Source organism: Pholis gunnellus, assembly GCF_910591455.1.
Source record: "Pholis gunnellus genome assembly, chromosome: 19".
Taxonomy (NCBI): Eukaryota; Metazoa; Chordata; class Actinopteri; order Perciformes; family Pholidae; genus Pholis; species Pholis gunnellus.
Genome location: NC_136546.1, coordinates 20289001 through 20307570, shown reverse-complemented (window position 1 = coordinate 20307570; position 18570 = coordinate 20289001). Strand labels below are relative to the sequence as shown.

At 42.2% G+C, this 18570-nt stretch overlaps 1 protein-coding gene across 1 annotated transcript in view; it reads left to right on the top strand.

Annotated features, from left to right (window-relative positions):
• Nucleotides 1-18570, top strand: part of col12a1b (collagen, type XII, alpha 1b) — a 102221-nt gene that overhangs the window by 46019 nt on the left and 37632 nt on the right. The window contains 16 exon segments of the mRNA XM_079180074.1: nt 842-981; nt 4816-4945; nt 5637-5776; nt 6060-6189; nt 6752-6891; nt 6988-7117; nt 7211-7350; nt 9026-9155; nt 9352-9491; nt 10382-10511; nt 11114-11253; nt 11442-11571; nt 13687-13826; nt 14388-14517; nt 14826-14965; nt 15909-16038. Of these exon segments, the coding sequence (XP_079036200.1) occupies nt 842-981; nt 4816-4945; nt 5637-5776; nt 6060-6189; nt 6752-6891; nt 6988-7117; nt 7211-7350; nt 9026-9155; nt 9352-9491; nt 10382-10511; nt 11114-11253; nt 11442-11571; nt 13687-13826; nt 14388-14517; nt 14826-14965; nt 15909-16038 (2160 nt within the window).

Here is an 18570-nt window from a genome sequence, read left to right as displayed (position 1 = left end):
CAGACCTCCATCCATCCATGTGATCGATTGTTCTAATTCCAACATCAGTCCTTTTGTTTGTGTTCCCCGTCCGTCACCATCTTTAACATTTCTGTTGTCACAGTCACGTCATCACGTCATCCTTCATCCGAGTTCACCTCAGTCATCACGTTAATGATGTTGCATGTTGTTGCATTGTTGTACAGTGTTTCTGCTGTTGGGTTGAGGCTCAGTGAACTTTTAATTCAACAAGTCATTTATTCATCGAGACCCTGTGACTTAAAAAAACAAACTTTAATCAACCTTTCAAAATATCTTATAGATAGTATCAACTTATTGTATTCATTATAATTCCAAGCCTATTCACATGTATTTGGTACAATTACATTATTTATTAGTGCTCCCTAATACAAATTCCTAATAAAATGTTGTTTGTAATATTCACAAAATGTGCTGAAAAACGTACTTGTTATAATCCCTAAATTTGTTTCTCCAGCACCAACATTGTTACAACTTCAAATCCAAAATTCTCAAAGTTGCACCACGATTTATTTTCGTAATAATATAAATTGTTGGTTGTTACACTAACTGTAACGAGGAAACAGCTATTCATCTATCTATTCATATCTATTGATGTTGAGATGAGTGATTTGAATGAGAAGTTGCTGACCTCAACACTGCTTCTTATGTTTTGCTGCTTCCATCCTAAAAATGAGCTTTTTGTGACCTGCAAGATTGTTGGAGCATCACCATTACTGCCTTCTTCATCCTCACCCCCACCATCATCATCTTCTCCATCACCACCGCTAATCCATCGCTGATCTTTCCGTTTATCTCACTGGAACTATCCGTGTGCCCTCAGTGCCGGCTCAGCCGCCTCGGAACTTGAGGGTTTTCAACGCCACCACGTCCGCGCTGACGGTGAACTGGGACGCCGCCCCCGGCGCCGTCCAGAACTACAAGATCATCTACAAGCCCGTCACTGGAGGCGAGCCTCTCACAGTGAGTTCACTGCTCATTTCACAGTTTCTCCTTTTGGGACGTAAACACAGCGCTGTCATCAGCATACGTAAAAACATTAGAATTTAGAAATCAAAATTTGGGGAGAAAAATCGTGTTTTTTGTATGTTTCATAAAGCACCTTTCAAACACTAAGGCGCTTAAAAGTGCTTCGTATGAGGAATAGAAATGCATTTAAAACAATATTAAAAAGACCTCAAGAAACAGGAACGTTTTAAGAATATAAGGAAGACTAAGGGGGAAGATATAATCAATGTTCCCACACTGCCTTATGTTTCTATTAGATTGAGATTTATTTTCTTTTTATTTTATTTAGTATATACACATTTATTTTATTTTTGTCCATTTTTATATTTAATTTAATTTAATTTAAATATTTAATTTAAATATTTATTTTTTGAATAATGTTCCTTTCTCTTTTTAATTTGTTTATTTGTGGTACTGTCCCAATCTCAAAATATAATCCTACATCTTTTATATCATCTGTGAATGTTTAATATAATAATATTATATTATGAATATGAATACTGTATGCTTAATTTTCGCTCAATACAAAAAAAAATAAAAAAAATAAATTAAATTCAGAAAATAAAAGAGTGAAATAACATTTTTAACAATTAAGCTAAAAAGTAATTTAGATGTTTATGTATTTTATGACTCAATAATTCCTATTTTTCGTTAGACCAGAGTCTTCTGGAAAATACAATCATAACAATGCAGTATATTTGATTTAAACAAAGTTTTTTTTAATGTACTTTTAAGTCCTAAATCTAATGTAAATTATAGCAGAATTCACATAAAACCCTGTCATCCTAAACACACACACACATGATCACTTGGCTCTTTATTGTATCCGGAGACTAAAGCTGGAGCTGCTGAACAATCGAGCGACTCTTGAGATTTCCAAAATGTTTATCTAACTTTTTACACCCTTCAGCTCAATGACTCTTTTGTAAAACGTGTTTCTCTCCCATCAACACGTTGCTGTGAACGAACACTGTGTCATGTGTTTGTACAGGATTAGAGGAACAATGCGACTGAATTCCTTTTTAGGGTGGATTTCCCTCATCCGCTCCTAAAATCAGAGGTTTCGTTCGTCTCTATTCGGGGTGCGGTGGTGCCGGGAACATTTCCAACAGACTGACGGACGCATCGATATGATGGGGAGCTTTAAAGCTGTCAGAAGAGTTTGTAATACGAGTCCCAGCGCACATATAGAAACAAATCAATTATGCGTAAACCGTTTGAAGTCTCCTCTGGCTCTTCAGATCCTTCTTTCAGGATGTCCAAAACAGAAAAAAAAGGATTAAAAGGCAAACACTGCGTCATCCTCATGTGGTTTTATAAAATAGATCATTTGAAGGTAGGAATGTTTAAGACATCTAGAGTTGACTGCAAACAAAAAGTGGAATAAACACGAGTCTGTATTCAGCACACAGGACACCAGAGGTGGAAGAAAGATAAAGATAAAGTCCTTTATTATTAAAGCACCAGAAAAACTAAACTCCACTACGGCTAAAACTAGAGTTTAATATGTGTTCATGTTAAAGTATGCAAGTATCAGCATTCATCTTAAAGTAAACTTAAAGCACTTATTGTTAGAAAACGTTCTCTTGTTTCTCCACTTTGAGTGAGAACTCACAATATTTCACTTTTGCAGGAATAGTTGGCTTAATATTCTCGAGATAATATTTATTTATTTATATTACAAATAGACAACAAATAGACCTTTTAACTTCTTTTACGTTCAGTATTTCCTCTGAGACACAACGGATTACATGTAGAAAGTCTCCCAAAATGTAAATGTGGAGGTAAAGCAGCAGTAGAGTCTCAAGAAGAAATGGACTCAGTTATATTTAAAGCTAAACACGTTTTCCTTGAAAAGAAAATGTGATCGTTGTCATCGAGTTCAGACGTTTAACTAAAAACATTCAATAAATCACAGAACAGGTTTCACCAAAAACATCGCGTTTACGGAACGAGTTGGAGTTCAAACGTGAACCCTCGAGACGCACAAAGACGTCCTGAAGGAGTTCAGATTCTCCGTCACATTCTGACGCTTTAAGACGGCGACTGTGCGGCGGCTCGCATTCCTGCGCGATGACTCGCCGGCGATTAAGCATCAGGAAAGAAGTTGAAAGGAAAAACTGCGTGGGCTGCATGAAAAAGAATTTCAACGGGTTACAAATCTCTTCTTGTGTCTCTTGAGATGTTATGACAGCGTTTCACCCAAACAGAGTGTCGGAGGGGAAGAGTGTCACGTCTGCTGGGTCTGGGAAGCCCCTCAGATGTGTGTACACCAGAAGACTGAGAGCATCCGGGGTCGGGTCGTCGTCTCCGGGCTTTTTCTTTGTGACTTCAGTCATGTGAAGCCAGACGGGTTGTTTGTTTGTGCCGGATGAGCTCAGGGTTTCCTCCCTGCTCCCAAAAAGCTAAATAAATATAACGGGAAACTACTGTTTTAAAGGTCCACTTCTGTGGAGAAGAACGCTAGCTGTGGACCGAGGTGGTCGTCCTGTAGCTCACTGTGGAATAAATCAGACCGGACACCCACAGATGTGAAAATATGAAGAACTAGAAGAGCACTCGGAGAGCTCAGACCTCCGCCAAGTGAAGAATAGCGTCTGCATCCGCCCAGCGATCCAGATCCCCTCCCGTTTGTAATGGTCTCTTCCTCGTCCCGTGCTTCACTCCTCCACCAAGTCTCATGGAAGTCGAGCCGGCAGTTTTTCTGTTAACCTGCTGACGAACAGACAAACTCTGTGGTGGACAAAAGTCTTCTCCTCCGCCATGAAAACACACCAATGAGCCTCACTGCACACACACGCTGTAGTTTATGGACAAATACTCACTGGAGCACCAAACGTGGACTCGATTTGTTCAGATTTAGAAATATACAGAACTCATCACCAATAACCTCATAAAAAACACTTTGTCTGATCAGCTCACAACCGACAAAAACAAAGTAATCAAACAAAAAAGTACAGAAAACAATACCTGTTAGAATGTTCTTGAGCACAAAAGATGTTTCTTTAATTTGGTGGAAGATAAGGACATTTTTTTATTTATTTTTGTTATTGAATAAATGAAAAATAAATAGACAAATTCCTTTATTTGTTGTTAAAAAAGAAGCAATAACACACGTATGATGATATGACGTCTGTGATGAAGTGTCTTGAAGCAGCTCAGTTGCCTCATGATTAAAACGATCATCCTGTAAACAGAATGTCTCAGAGAAGGTTTAAGAGATGAAACTTCCAGCTGAATACCTGGAATACTGATGTAAAGGTGACGTCACGGCCTCTCGCTTATCTCTGGGAAACGGTTCACTCCCTCCAGGAATGTGTTTACGGACTCACATCACAGTTGTTTGCTCAGGATTTTCCCCGGAGGCCGACTCGGATTCCCCTTGAGAGAAATATTTGACTTACTTGTGTTTCGACAATGTAAATAGTTTGCTGACATCTCGTCCTCAGAAACAGAAGATCGGACTCCAAAACACGACGCGCTGAGAGTTTTTGTGCATTTTAGAGTTTTAGTTTAGTTTTTGGAAGACTGAGCGATGACGGAACATTAAAGGAGAGTTTGTGTTTGAGGTTCTTCTTCACAGTCAGTGTTCTACTGCAGGAGATGAGTTCATAGAAACAGACAGGAGAACACGTGATCTCTACAAAGACACCAGACTCCATTATGATTTCATGTTTGTATTTACAGCTTTTATTTGATCTTTTGTAACATGTGAGTGCCGTGACGTCACTCGCTGCCAGAGACGAGTCTACGGAGAGAGAATGATTCTGACGTGTTTCCTGTGAACAGACGCAGGTCGGAGGGAAGAAGACCAGCGTCATCCTGCAGAAGCTGGAGCCCGACACCACGTACTCCGTCACCGTGGCCGCCGTGTATCCCACCGGAGTCAGCAGAGACATCAGCGGAGAAGGACAAACCAGTAAGAGATGGACGTCATACAGAATGTGCTGCCGTCGCTGCTTTTATATTTTTATAACAATTCAAACCTTTCTTATCGACCACATGAGCAAAAGTCATTATTATTTTTGCTTTATTTTTACAACATTTTTTAATTGACGTGTGATTTATTCACAGAAATTATTCGCATTTGGTCTGAAAAAACAGTTCAAACCATGTGTTTCCAAATTTCGTGGTTTTGAATTTTTCAGATTTACAAACATTTAAACAAAAGGTTTCTTTAGCTCATATATCGGGTTGATTTTATTGGGAGATACATGTTTTTTTCACAGGCCGGTGACAAAGAGGGAAAGAAAGACAGAATGAAAGTAGACAGAAAAGAAGTAAAGTAACATATTGTGATGGAGATATTTTATATTTGTAATATATCATTTATAATATAAAATCTTTATCTACAAAGAAACCCGAAACTGCAGCTTTCAGAAACATGTAGTGTAGTAAAAAGTGCATCAAATATCACAATATGTTTGACCAACTAACTCGATATTGATATTATATTGTAGAGGTGACCAATGTTGCTTTCACAAAAGCGATGGAGAATCTGCCAAAATAGATGTGTTGAAGTGAAGCAGCAGTACTTCAGTGCAGTTCAGTAAACGCAGTAAATAAACCGACTCTTTGCTGATGACACGCCGGTGTTTCTGCTCCTTCAGAGCCTCTGGGCGGAGTGAGGAACCTGCAGGTGTTGAACCCCACCATGACCACGCTGAACGTGCGCTGGGAGCCCGCCGACGGCCGAGTGAAGGAGTACAAAGTCCTTTATGTTCCCGCCGCCGGAGGAGCCGAGAGCACGGTAGGACCAGTGGGACGACTTCCTGTCGGCGTTGAGCCTGAACCCGCAGCATTCAGCTGTTTTCATTTGGCTAAAGTCAAACAGTCCTCAGGCTAGATCACCAGAGTTTGAAGGTTAACTGCACTGCTCAAAGGCATGCTGGAAGCTGCTGATGCTGCTGTTCTAAACACTAACGTTCCATCGTTACTTCTAGTTGCATGCTCGTTGCTCGTTGCTCGTTGCTCGTTGCTCCGTCTGGGTTTTGGAAGCAGCTGATTGTTGTGATTTTTGTTGTTGATCTCAGGAAACAGTGTCTGCAGGAACAACCAACACCGTCCTGAGAGGCCTGCAGCCCGACACCCTCTACACCGTCTCTCTGGTGCCGGTTTACGCCGTCGGGGACGGAAAGACGATGTCTGAGAACGGAAAGACGAGTAAGACCGAACACTGAGCTACGCTAAAGTTCAACCAGTTTAATAAAGTCCCTTCAGATGCAGCGAGAAATGATTAGGCGGTCCATACAAATAAACAAACACTAAACGTCATACATACCAAAAAATGTATTTATTCTGACTAAAAGGTACATTTAAAGTCCATGTTTTCAGTTAACTGGAGCCTAATTAACCTGAGTTTAGTCGGGTTGACTTATTAAATCAAGTTAACTTGAGCTGAGCTGAGTTAAGATAACTTGTGTTAAGTTTAGTTAACTGGAACCTAGTTAACTTGAGTTTAGTGGAGTTAACTTAAATCGAGTTGAGATGAGTTTAATTAAATTGATTCAAGTTGAGTTCATTAAAGTTAGGTTTAGTTGAACTAAAACTGAATTAATCTAAACTATATATTCATGATGATGATAGAAATCCGTAACGATTGATTTAGTGTGTTAAGGTCACTAGTGTAACTCTGTAACCTTAAACATAATGCAGTCATGATGAAAACAGATATGAAATACTCTCTTAAACCCTCATGACTAACCCGACCCGTCTCCTGGTTTAGGGCCCCTGGGAGGAGTGAAGAACCTGCGGGTGACGGACCCCACCATGACCTCTCTGACCGTGAACTGGGACCCGGCTGACGGAGCCGTCCGCCTGTACAAGGTCTTCTTTGTGCCGGCTGCTGGTGGCCGAGAGGAGATGGTGAGACTCTTTCAATAAACGCCTCTGAGGACTAAAAACCAGACACGGAAAGGCCGACCGTCTAAATGACTTTATGTTATCTGTCTCTGTAAACAGGAACAAATCCCTGCAGGCACCACCAACATCATCCTCAGGAACCTGATGCCCGACACGCCGTACACGGTGTCGGTGTTACCGGTCTACCCAGCCAGGGAGGGAAGGCGGCAGGCGGAGAACGGAAGGACACGTAAGTTACTCTTTATTTTATCAAGTTTTTTGGAAGTAAAATATATTTGAATTATAACAATAATTTAACATCAATCATCTTCCCGCTCCTCAGTGCCTTTGGGCGGAGTGGGCAACATGAAGGTGACCAACCCGAGCATGACCACGCTCACCGTGACCTGGAATCCTGCCGATGGCAACGTTCAGGGCTACAAAGTGATCTACGTTCCTGTAGATGGAGGAATGGAGATTGTGGTAAGATCCTCTTTTCCTCTTTTTGTTTAGTTTGCAGAAACATCTTAAATTAAATATGGCGGCCAGGTCTAACTGTAGAAATACAACAAAACTAAATCATTCTATGCTTTTATCATTAATATGTTAATTTGTATTGATTCAATGAATATAACAACAAACGGTATATTAACAGATCAGAAAACTTGTTACTGAAACATGACAAATTACAAAACATGGGAAGTTACGAATAAAGGCAGAGTTTAGTTATGCAGCCAAGTTAACCTGAGTTTAGTTGAGTTAACTTGTGTTAGTTTACTGAAGCAGAGCTAACTTGAGTGGAGTTAAGTTAACTTGAGATAAGTCAAGTTAACTTAACTCAAGCAGTAAACTTGAGTTAAGTTAACTTGAGATAATCTGAGTTTAGATGAGTTAGGTTGTGTTCATTCAAGTCAACTGGAGCAGAGTTATCTTGCGTGGAGTTGAGTTGAGTTAACTTGTGTCGAGACAATTAAGTTTCAGACGAGATTTATTAATTAACTCAAGTTTAGCCTAATCAGCAGAGTTCACTTGTGTTCAGGTAAATTAACTGGAGCCGAGTTAACTTGAGTTTAGTCGAGTTAACTTAAATCAAGGTTCAGACCAGTGTCGTCTTCACATCTCTCAGTCTGCTGCTTTTCATCTAGAACATGCAAAAGTTTCAAATGTTTTTGTTCCTTCACAGGGACGTCGTGTTCTTCTGACGGACGCTGTTAGTGTCTAATGAGGAGGTTCACTGGGCTTAAATTGTGATTCAGGGGAAAGCTTTCACTGCTTGCATTAAAAAATAAAAAATATGGTCAAATTTCCAGAATTAACATTATTAAGAGAATACATAGAAAACAAGATCCAGGTTCTACAAATACTACATGTTGAAATGTAACAGCAGAAGTCAATAAAAAGCTGTCAGACTTTGTTTGAATTCTTCAAAAGAAACAAAACGATCAAAGCTCTCAGCAGGGATTTGGTGATGTCATGCTTCTTGACAGGATAATCCCAGCATGCCACACAATGGCTCCGAAATCCTTTTTGGCAAGAGAGCATCCGTCATCGCTGCGTGGCACGTGGAACATGTTTATATCTCTGGAGACAATAAGTACATGTAGATCCTGTTAATCTGACTGAAGACTTGTTTGTTTGGAAACGCTTCATTTGTCTCGATTTGCCGATGACGTCACTTTTTAACGCCCAATTCATTTTTTTATGTCGATCGTAAAATAACTGGAATTATTTGAGTTAGTGATTTAGGATTACATTTGACTAAATCTTACAGTTTTTATACAGAAAATGGAGAAAAAAATAAAGAAAAAACTAAACCTGACAAAACAAAAATTTTCATATTTTTATTTTCTGTTATTTTCATGCTTATTTGTTTTACAGTTATTTCAGTATATTTCCCCGAAAGTTAAACATAAATATAATAAATTTAATATATATCTTTTAATTAAGTGTACAGCTAAATGTCACCAGTTTGCAACTTTGTAAACTGGTTTCAGTGGAGCAACTAAATACTATTTTAAGAGAAAAGAACATCAGCAACAATAATAAATATTGTCATAAAATATTTAGAACTTTCAGCACAAAGTATCGGTTTGTCGTTCCGCCTGCTGGAGGTCAACGTGTGTTGAGTTCACCGCTTGTGTTTTTGTGTTTTTTGCAGGAGCAAGTGTCGGAGAGCACCACCAACACCGTCCTGGAGAAGCTGCTGCCGGACACCCGCTACACCGTCACCGTGGTCCCCGTCTACGCCGAGGGAGACGGACCCAGTCTGACCGACGACGGGAGGACTAGTGAGTATCTGTGCACAGGAGCTGTTTGGCTGTGTGGTGTTTAAGGGTTTTTATGGAAGTCTCAAGTGCTTCCATGAACCATGAAAAAAGCACCTGAACGTCTCACTGAGCCACAGCTGCTTTGGGTCAGTCGATGGCGTCTAAAGGGTCAAAGAGAATCAAATCCGTCTTCCTTTGTTTCCGTGTCTCCGCTCAGAGCCGCTGGGTTTCGTGAGGAACCTGCAGGTGACCGATCCCACCACCAGCACCCTGAACGTCCGCTGGGAGCCCGCCGAGGGGACCGTACGCGAGTACATCGTGAGCTGGGTGCCGGCTGCCGGAGGAGAGCAGAAAGTGGTGAGAACGAAACCTTCATCTTCCGCTCTGTGAAAAGTAGAACCAGGTTCAACGCGGTTCCTACGACAAGGTGGTCTCTGCTGGAAGACAAAGACCCACTTCATGAGCAGAACTCTGACAGAGGGATAGGATGGTTTCTTCATCTTCTCCTTTTTCTTCTCCTTCTTCTTCTCCTTCTTCTTCTTCTCCTTCTTCTTCTTCTCCTTCTTCTTCTGCACAATCAAAAGGCTTAATCTGAGTTTTGGCCTCTCAGCACACGTTGGGAGAAGCCAGTCGCCAAAACAGTTTCATGCAATAACTTTTATTTTCTTGTTCTGGAAAAAGATCCGTAGTTATCAAGAGATGAAAACCACACTGTAATGTTTTTACCCTCAAAAACTAATGGAAAACATTTGAGAGTGTGTGTCTGTGTGTGTGTGTTTTTAACTAATCTCCAAGGCCGTTTCAACTGTTCTCTCTGAAGCAGTGACAATATCTCCACGGGGTCCTCTCTTCATTCATCTCAAGTTTATGTCATTTGGTTCGAGGACTGTTGTGAAATCAGATCATTTGATTTGGAAAGCACTGAAGTTATCTCAGTGCTTTTTGGCAGATTTCAGGATTTACTATTAGATTAAGTGTAAAAAGGCCCCGACCGTCCCCGGACAGTTTGTGAAGTGGAAGCTTTTTCTGCTTGAATCCGTCTTCACCTTCTGCAGCTTCTACTGTTCTTGTTACTGAGCTGCATGAAGACGGTTTACCGAGTGAAGCCGCATCCAAGGGAGCTTGGATCAGAAGACGTTAAACTGTGACATCGTGCTCAGTCGCGGCGTCTTTCTGCCAAATCTCTTGTTATCTTTCTACGAGTTCACCCAGTTCAAAGTGGTTTTTTTCTCCTCTCCTCGAACCAGGACCCGGGGCCCGTAACCACCACCTCCGCCGTCCTGAAGGACCTGGAGCCCAACACCGAGTACACCGTCACCGTGGTGCCGGTCTACGAAGAGATGGAGGGAAAGTCGCAGTCGGAAAACGGGAAGACGAGTGAGTTCAGACGAGAGTCTGCCGGTTGATTTGTAGCTGCAGGAAGCGGCCTGGACCTCGAGAGGACGACGAGGAGCCAAGACTCATGAATGTGTTTTTTTCTTGTGAATGTGGAAAAAAGAGTAGAATAGAGTAAAATAGAACGTAAATCTTCAGCTCACCGTGAACTAATAAAGACACGTGACTCATCGAGTCAAATATAAATAAAAAACCCAGTAAAACAAGAAGAAATGAGACTAAACCATCAAAATAGAGAAGTTCTTCCAGGTCAGCTTAAGAATGCTGATTTCATTTATATATATGTTTCAACATGATGAAAGGTTTTTAGATAAATCACAACGCAACATCTTCAAGAAGGTGTTGATGATCCTACTTTGGTTACTGCATGTAACTGGGAATATTAGTGGAATATTCATTTTTATCGGCCACATCTTAGTACGAAGGTTTTTCAGAATAAAAGCATAAACTCCTCCTGATCCTCGTGACTAGCTTTGGATGCTGCCTGATTGTTGTGCACTGGACATTTTAAGATTGAGCAAAGAGAGATCGTCCTCTGAATGTAAGTGTACTAACCGGTTGATTCGTGGATGAATCCTCTTTAGATCCGTTGGGCGGAGTGAAGAACCTGCAGGTGATCGAGCCGACCACCAGCACGCTGACGGCCCGCTGGGATCCAGCGGTGGGCAACGTCCGCAGCTACAAGGTCTTCTACGCTGCTCAGCCAGGAGGAGAACAACGAATGGTACCAACTGTTTTCATTAGATACGATGCACCTGGAGTGTTTTTTACAGTTTCAGGCTGATTTATAAGGTTCTATTCAGGCCTCGGAAGGTTTTCAATCAGGCTGTTTGCTTCACTGTGGACTCAAAACGTTCTCGCCTTGACGAGATTAAATCGTGCTGACGGTGGTTTCAACATTTCCCTGAACAGGAGGAGGTGTCAGGAGGCACCACCACCACCGTCCTGAGGAACCTGGAATCAGACACCGTCTACGACGTGGCTGTTGTTCCCGTCTACCCGGACGTGGAGGGCATTCGGCAGGCCGAGACGGGAAAGACAAGTGAGTCCACGCTCGAGACGTTCGGCTCTCGTCAGCACAATGAGCTGCAGTGGACCGAGCTCACATTCCTGGCAGCACGCGAGTCAAATAATCAAATGTGATCCAACCCGTCGTGCTTCGGGTTGGATTGTTTGTGTCAGTTCAGCAGAGGACAGGAATGTGTCTGCGTCTCGATGCATCTGAAATAACTTACAAACCGTCACATAGCTGGTGCACGCTGCAGGACTGAATGATTGTTTTTAACTTTTAACCTCGTTTTGTTCCAGGCAGCACTTCTCTCTTCACTCGCAGCCACATTGTTTCCACTTATTCTATGAAATACAACTTTAAAGGATCGTACCGGTTCTGCTCCATTAAAGTCCCTGTGAAATAGAAGTTAAACCATCTTTATCTTCTGTCATGTGCTCTAATATGTGAGCGCTGTACACAGACACAGAACGTCATCTTTACCTCATTAATGTGATGTGATGTTGGGGAACGAATGAGAAACTTTAAACCAAGTAAAGCAGAGCCGAGGGGTGGCTTCACTTCAACACTTCTATACGGTCCTTTGTGCTGGGATCTCACGTGATGAGGTCACTCAGTACACGCTGATTCTCCTGTTTGATTGGTCGTCTCTTCAGATGATGCCTGAGAGCAAAGAGGGGAAACGTTGTTCACTGTCCTTAACGCTGCGTCTACCTTTGTGAAAGATCTAAGGAGCCAAACTTTCTTGGACCGGTTCGGTAAATCTCTCCCTGTCGGTGCATTCGAGGACTATCCGCCATCCAGTGACCTCATGTTTTATTGCGACTATAAAAAAACGGCCTATTATTCTTGTCATGCTTGATATTTGCATGATTTATTTGTTTATTGGATCTTTTGTTTTTTATTGTAACTCACAGGAGGAGATGAGTTCCACAGAGAACAGAAAAGAAACAGAATTAATCAAAAACAAACCAAGAGAGGTGCAGTTAATCTCTTCATGAATATTTCTGACAGGAAAAATGTGTTTGTGTCTGAGTATTGAAGGAGAAAGCTGCAGATGCTAAACAGGTTGTAATGTAACGGTGATGTACCTCCACTCAGAGTTCCTTAGAAGAAAAAAGAGAAGCTCAGTGTTCATCTAAAAGATGTTCAAACGTCACGCGTGAATATTTAGATGATTTAGACGTCGATGTGACGAGAGGTTTTCACAACCGGACTTCTCCTCCAGAGAGACTCACAGCAGCAAAGAGAAAGGTGAAGAGAGGTTTGATTTCTCTGGAGGCTTCTTCCCATCATGTTGTCAGACGCTTCACATAACAATGTGAGTCTGTCAGTGGAAACAACAAGAACTTCTGGTGGACGTACGGTGATGGTGAGGAGTTTGGTGGCTGATGTCTGCAGCCTCCTCCTTCAACACTGGACCAGTTTACAGCATTGTTGTCCCCGTTAGACACTGAGACACAGAGACATTCATAAATAGGGTCCAGGTTGGCCTGTAGGCCACCAGGACACCCCGACCTAAACCTGACCTCAGTCTTTCCCACTTTTGCTCAATCTCCTGAGGTTTCGTTCTGTAGGCAGGAGGCTGCGATAAAAATCTGGACTGATTTATTCCTAACAGCGTGGCCGGCAGATATAAATCTCTCAGCAGCTGACTCGTGGCTGTTGCAGCGTTCTTGATTCCTCCACTAAAAGGACAATTTTGAAAAAAACCTGCTCTCTGCAGGAAACAGCGTGACCACACTACAATAACACACCTTTGAGGAAACGTGCCAGGGTAATGTAAAGTAAACTCTGTTTGCATTTAACGTGCAAACACACGCAGGAATGAGAGGACAGACTTTATTTATTTGGAGGTTTTTGTGTCTCACAGAAGAAGACGATGAGAGCCAGACGCTCCCGATGTGGTGAACCCACCCAGCGGGTTCGTCCTGCAGGATAAAACAAATGCTCAGGATTGTTTGAAGCAGTTAACCTTTTTTTATCCTTGGATAAATTCTCATAGGGATGTCTTTGCCTCATAGAATACCAGAAAGCTTAGACAGTCAGAGAAAAGGGAAATACACTCCTCTGTGAACTCCACCCGTCCAACGGCCAAGAGACAAAGCACACAGCGAGCATTCGTGACGCGTCCCGTCTCTCTTTCAGATCCTCTGGGCGGAGTGAAGAACCTTCAGGTGACCGACCCCACCACCAACTCGCTCCGGGTTCGCTGGGAGCCGGCCGAGGGCGACGTCAGGCAGTACCAGATCATCTACGTCCCCACCGGAGGAGGAGCCGAGAGCATGGTCGGTGTGATGAGGATGGAACTTCATCTCTTGTCAGCTTTATTGTCAGCTTGTCAGTTTTATAAAAGAAACTGACTTATTTATGTCTTTTTAAAATGTCTCAGATATTAACTCTGTGCGGATTATTAACTGCTGCAACAGAAGCCAACGGAGATCCAACTAAACTGAGTTCAACTTACTTCCTGAACAATGGGAATCCTGGTGTAATAAGCAATGACATGAGGATACAACATCAGCTGAGGTCTGACCTGTGAGGGCTCTAGTTCCCCGTTAAGATAGTTATTCTACGAGGCTTTTATTTTGAAAAAAACAGCCTCGACCTGATCTTCCTACTAGGATACAGGTACTCGATGGGGCTTTTATTGTTTTTAAAGCAGTTTGAATAAACATCATGTCGCTTCAATGAAGAGCTGAAACAGGATGACACACAAGGTATAAATAACTCTGTCAGACAGTGTCCACCTTAGAGCTGTCAGGGGAAATAAAAAGGGAAAACTGTATGTTGACACACGGAGCTTCCTTTACAGGTTTTGTTTTATTTCGTCACTCATTCCTCTTCAGACTCAGGTGTCCGGAATGTCGACCAACACGGTGCTGAGAGACCTGCGGCCGGACACCGAGTACAAAGTGACGCTGGTGCCCGTTTACTCCGACGTGGAAGGGAAGCGCATGTCGGAGAACGGAAAGACGAGTGAGTAGAGCGGCCGAGGCCACGCCCGGCTCTCAGGAAAGCTTCGGCAAAAACTCGTCTGTTTGAACGTTGCTACTTTTCTCGACTTGTTTTGAAGATAATAATGTTGAAGGAAGTTTAGATAATGAAAGAAAAGTGTTTTGAAAGTCAGCAGGTGTCACTTTCCTGTGATTTGACGCTTGACAACAGACCTCTAACCTCCCACATCTGTTCGTCAAAGGGAAAGTCCTGTTTTTAGCTGCCGGCTGTAACTCAAACATTTGACATTTTGTCCATTGACGAGGATCTCTGTGGGGGTTTTTTGACAGAGGCTCTGGGCGGAGTGAAGAATCTGCAGGTCACTGATCCCACCACCAGCTCGCTCAAGGTGCGCTGGGAGCCGGCGGAGGGCAACGTCCGCCAGTATCGCCTCTTCTACGTTCCTTCAGCAGGAGGAGCCGAGGACATGGTGAGACACCGGACTTCCTGTGCTTCATCACAGGCTTCTTACCATAAGATAAGATACAATACCATAAGAAGCTACGATACGACGCAATACGACGCGATACGATAAGAAGCTACGATAAGAAGCTACGATACGATACGACGCGATACGATAAGAAGCTACGGTACGATACGACACGATACGATAAGAAGCTACGATAAGAAGCTACGATACGATACGACGCGATACGATAAGAAGCTACGGTACGATACGACACGATACGATAAGAAGCTACGATAAGAAGCTACGATACGATACGACGCGATACGATAAGAAGCTACGGTACGATATGACACGATACGATAAGAAGCTACGATAAGAAGCTACGGTACGATACGACGCGATACGATAAGAAGCTACGATAAGAAGCTACGATACGATACGACGCGATACGATAAGAAGCTACGGTACGATACGACGCGATACGATAAGAAGCTACGGTACGATACGACGCGATACGATAAGAAGCTACGATAAGAAGCTACGGTACGATACGACGCGATACGATAAGAAGCTACGATAAGAAGCTACGATACGATACGACGCGATACGATAAGAAGCTACGGTACGATACGACGCGATACGATAAGAAGCTACGCTACAGATAAGATAAGATACAGATACCCTGCTTTATGGTCTGTTTGACTCTAAATGGACCATCATGTACTAAATGAACATCATGCTGTATTGAAGAAGACTTGAAACTAGAGATTGAGACCATAAACTCATGTTTACAATGTTTACTGAGGTAATAAATCAAGAGAGAAGTAGAGTCATTTTCTCATAGACTTCTATACAACCAGAGGAGTCGCCCCCTGGTGGACATTAGAGAGAATGCAGCTTTAAGACACTTTTCAGAGCCGGAGGTTGCGGCCTGGTAATCGTCTTGTTGTGTGTGTGTGAGCAGGAGCAGGTGTCAGGCGGCACCACCAACACCGTCCTGAGGAACCTGCTGTCGGACACGCCCTACACCGTGACCGTGGTGCCGGTCTACCCAGAGGGAGAAGGTCTGCGCCAGTCCGACGACGGAAAGACACGTAAGTAATGATCTGGAGCGCCTTTCTAATGAAGAAAATATGAATCTCTGCAGTGAAGAGGTCAGTAGGAAACAAAACTCATTGCACAAGCATCTTAAAAGTTAAACTGGACACATTCATGAAGAAACTTTAACACCTTCTTATTAAAGTAACAGACTGTAACACACAGATGGACTGATATTAAATCAAACCCTCTTTTCCAACATCTGCTTTTAGAAATACAACTTTTTGGAGATATAAAAGATTTAATCAGGCTGGTCCTGCGGCGGAAAAATGTTAAAATTTCTCATCTTTTTTCTCGTAAAAGTGAAATACTTTGTTTATTTAGTCTTAAAAATTTGGGACATAAAAAACACATTTGTTGTGCTTGTCCAAATATGTTTTCGAGTGCAGCTAATTCCTCGTCCTGTCCGTCATTCAGGCTTTTGAAATCATTTATCAGAACGCTGCTTTCTGGCTGTTGACAGTAAATATGTTTTCACTCATCGGGGTTTTATTGTTTCTGTGGCAGTAAAACACAAGTTAGAAAAGTCTTGCAATTGAAATTGGACTTCTTAAACGCATTAGAGCCGGTTTACTCTGAAAGATTCACTGTAAACAGGTTCAAAGACACACGGAGGGAACACGTCTGCTGCTGTAAACGTGTGAATATCCAGAACATGGTACGGCTTTTACACATTTAATATCCAGAAAAGTGGAGGGGACAAAAAACAGCTTCATCATGTTTATCACCTTTTCTTCCTGACGTCGTTGTTCGCTCACGCTGTTCTGCTGAGCTTCTCCCTTTAACCAGCTCCTCCTGCGCTGCAGTGAAAGGTCAGAGGTCACCGGTTTTACTGAGCAGCTGCCAGTGGAAACAAACAGTCATTCCTTCGCTGGGATAAATGTTTAAAGTTTATAAGTGTCTGCACTAAAGTATCCATAAATAAATGGGCAGTGTGTTCTCCTGCACTGCATCATTTTCAGATAGTTTCAAAAACAAAAAAAGAAGAAGTTTGACAGCAGAAACATCTTTATAGACAAACAGCATCTCCTTCAGTGGAAAAAAACCACAGCAATCTGCAGAAAGAGCCCAAAACTCCTAAATCACAAGCAGCCTCGAAAAACCTCTGAATGAGTCGATGGAACAACAGAGAAGCTGAAGAGATGCACGGAGATGGAGCGCAGCAGAGAGAGAACGGTGAAGCTGCTGCTGAGTCTGGATGGAGAAACGTTCTGGGGTTTTGGAGAACGTTGACTCGTCTGGGTGGTTTGACCTCCCGTTGTGTGTGTGTGTGTGTGTGTGTGTGTGTGTGTGTGTGTGTGTGTGTGTGTGTGTGTGTGTGTGTGTGTGTGTTGGTTTTGTTTCTGCCCAGACGGCGTGGCATGCAGAGTCAGCAGAAATGCATCCTGGGTTTTTTTTTTCTTTTTTAATTGGGGAGTGATTCCACAGACTTCTTCCAGCGGGCAAACACGAGCCGGAATATTTCATTTCTGGTCGGGATAATCCATCGAGCAGTCACATGTAACGCGATGCTCTTTGTTTGGAAGTCGGTTTATGTCCAATTTGAATTTTTGGGGTCGGCGGGGTTTTGATTACGACATGTTTCCTCGTTTCCTTCACTAAAATACTCAAAACGCATTTCACCCCACTGTGCTGACCGATGCTGCTGTGATAACTTCAGAAAACATGAAAACTGTGTTTTTGGATCTGGATTTATTTTAACTGTACCGGAAGAAAATCAAAGCTTTTTCAAATTAATCTTCGTCGTGTTTTATGTCACCAAAAAAAACAAGTAAAAAATGATCCTCAAACTAAATCCTTCATTAGAATAAATTGATTCATCGGATTTATTGACTTTGACTTCTTTTTGTTATAACTTGCTTTAATGATTATATTATAATATTATAATATTATAATATTATAAGGGCTGCATCACTTGTTACCGCAGTGAAAATAACGTTTTATATCAACTAATGATCCGCACTGCCATGTTTCATTTTGGTCATAAAAGCAATAAATACCGTTTATTTTGAATAGAGCCTGTGTTCACGGATAGAACTCATAACGTTAGCAAGTACACATCTTCATCGTTAGCGTCTTCATCGTGTCCCAGCTGCTCGGCGACCTCCAGACAGACTTCGTACTTTATTCGGTTCTTGACAAACTTAATCTAAAGACATTTCCCCCAAATTTTGGCAGCAAGCGATCAGGAGCTTCACCTGGAGGTATGACATCACTCGGAACAAATTATTTCATTGGTCGAACAAATATTCCCGCAGGTTGAAATTCGCTGAAATCTTTCTCCATCCGAATTATTCTTTTCCCCCAAACAAACGTCCTCCAGGGGTGTGAAAGCATCCATGAGAACCCACAACTACCTTTCCTTCAATAAATGTTCGTGCAAACAGCTTTAAAACAAAATAACAGACACGCAACAAAAAATCAAAGTTCTGGATGAAGCTTGGAACCGTTCGGTCGAACTCCTGATCTGTTACTCAGAGGGGTTGAAGTCTGTTTCCCTCCGTGGTTTAGAGCTTTGGTTCGTGTAT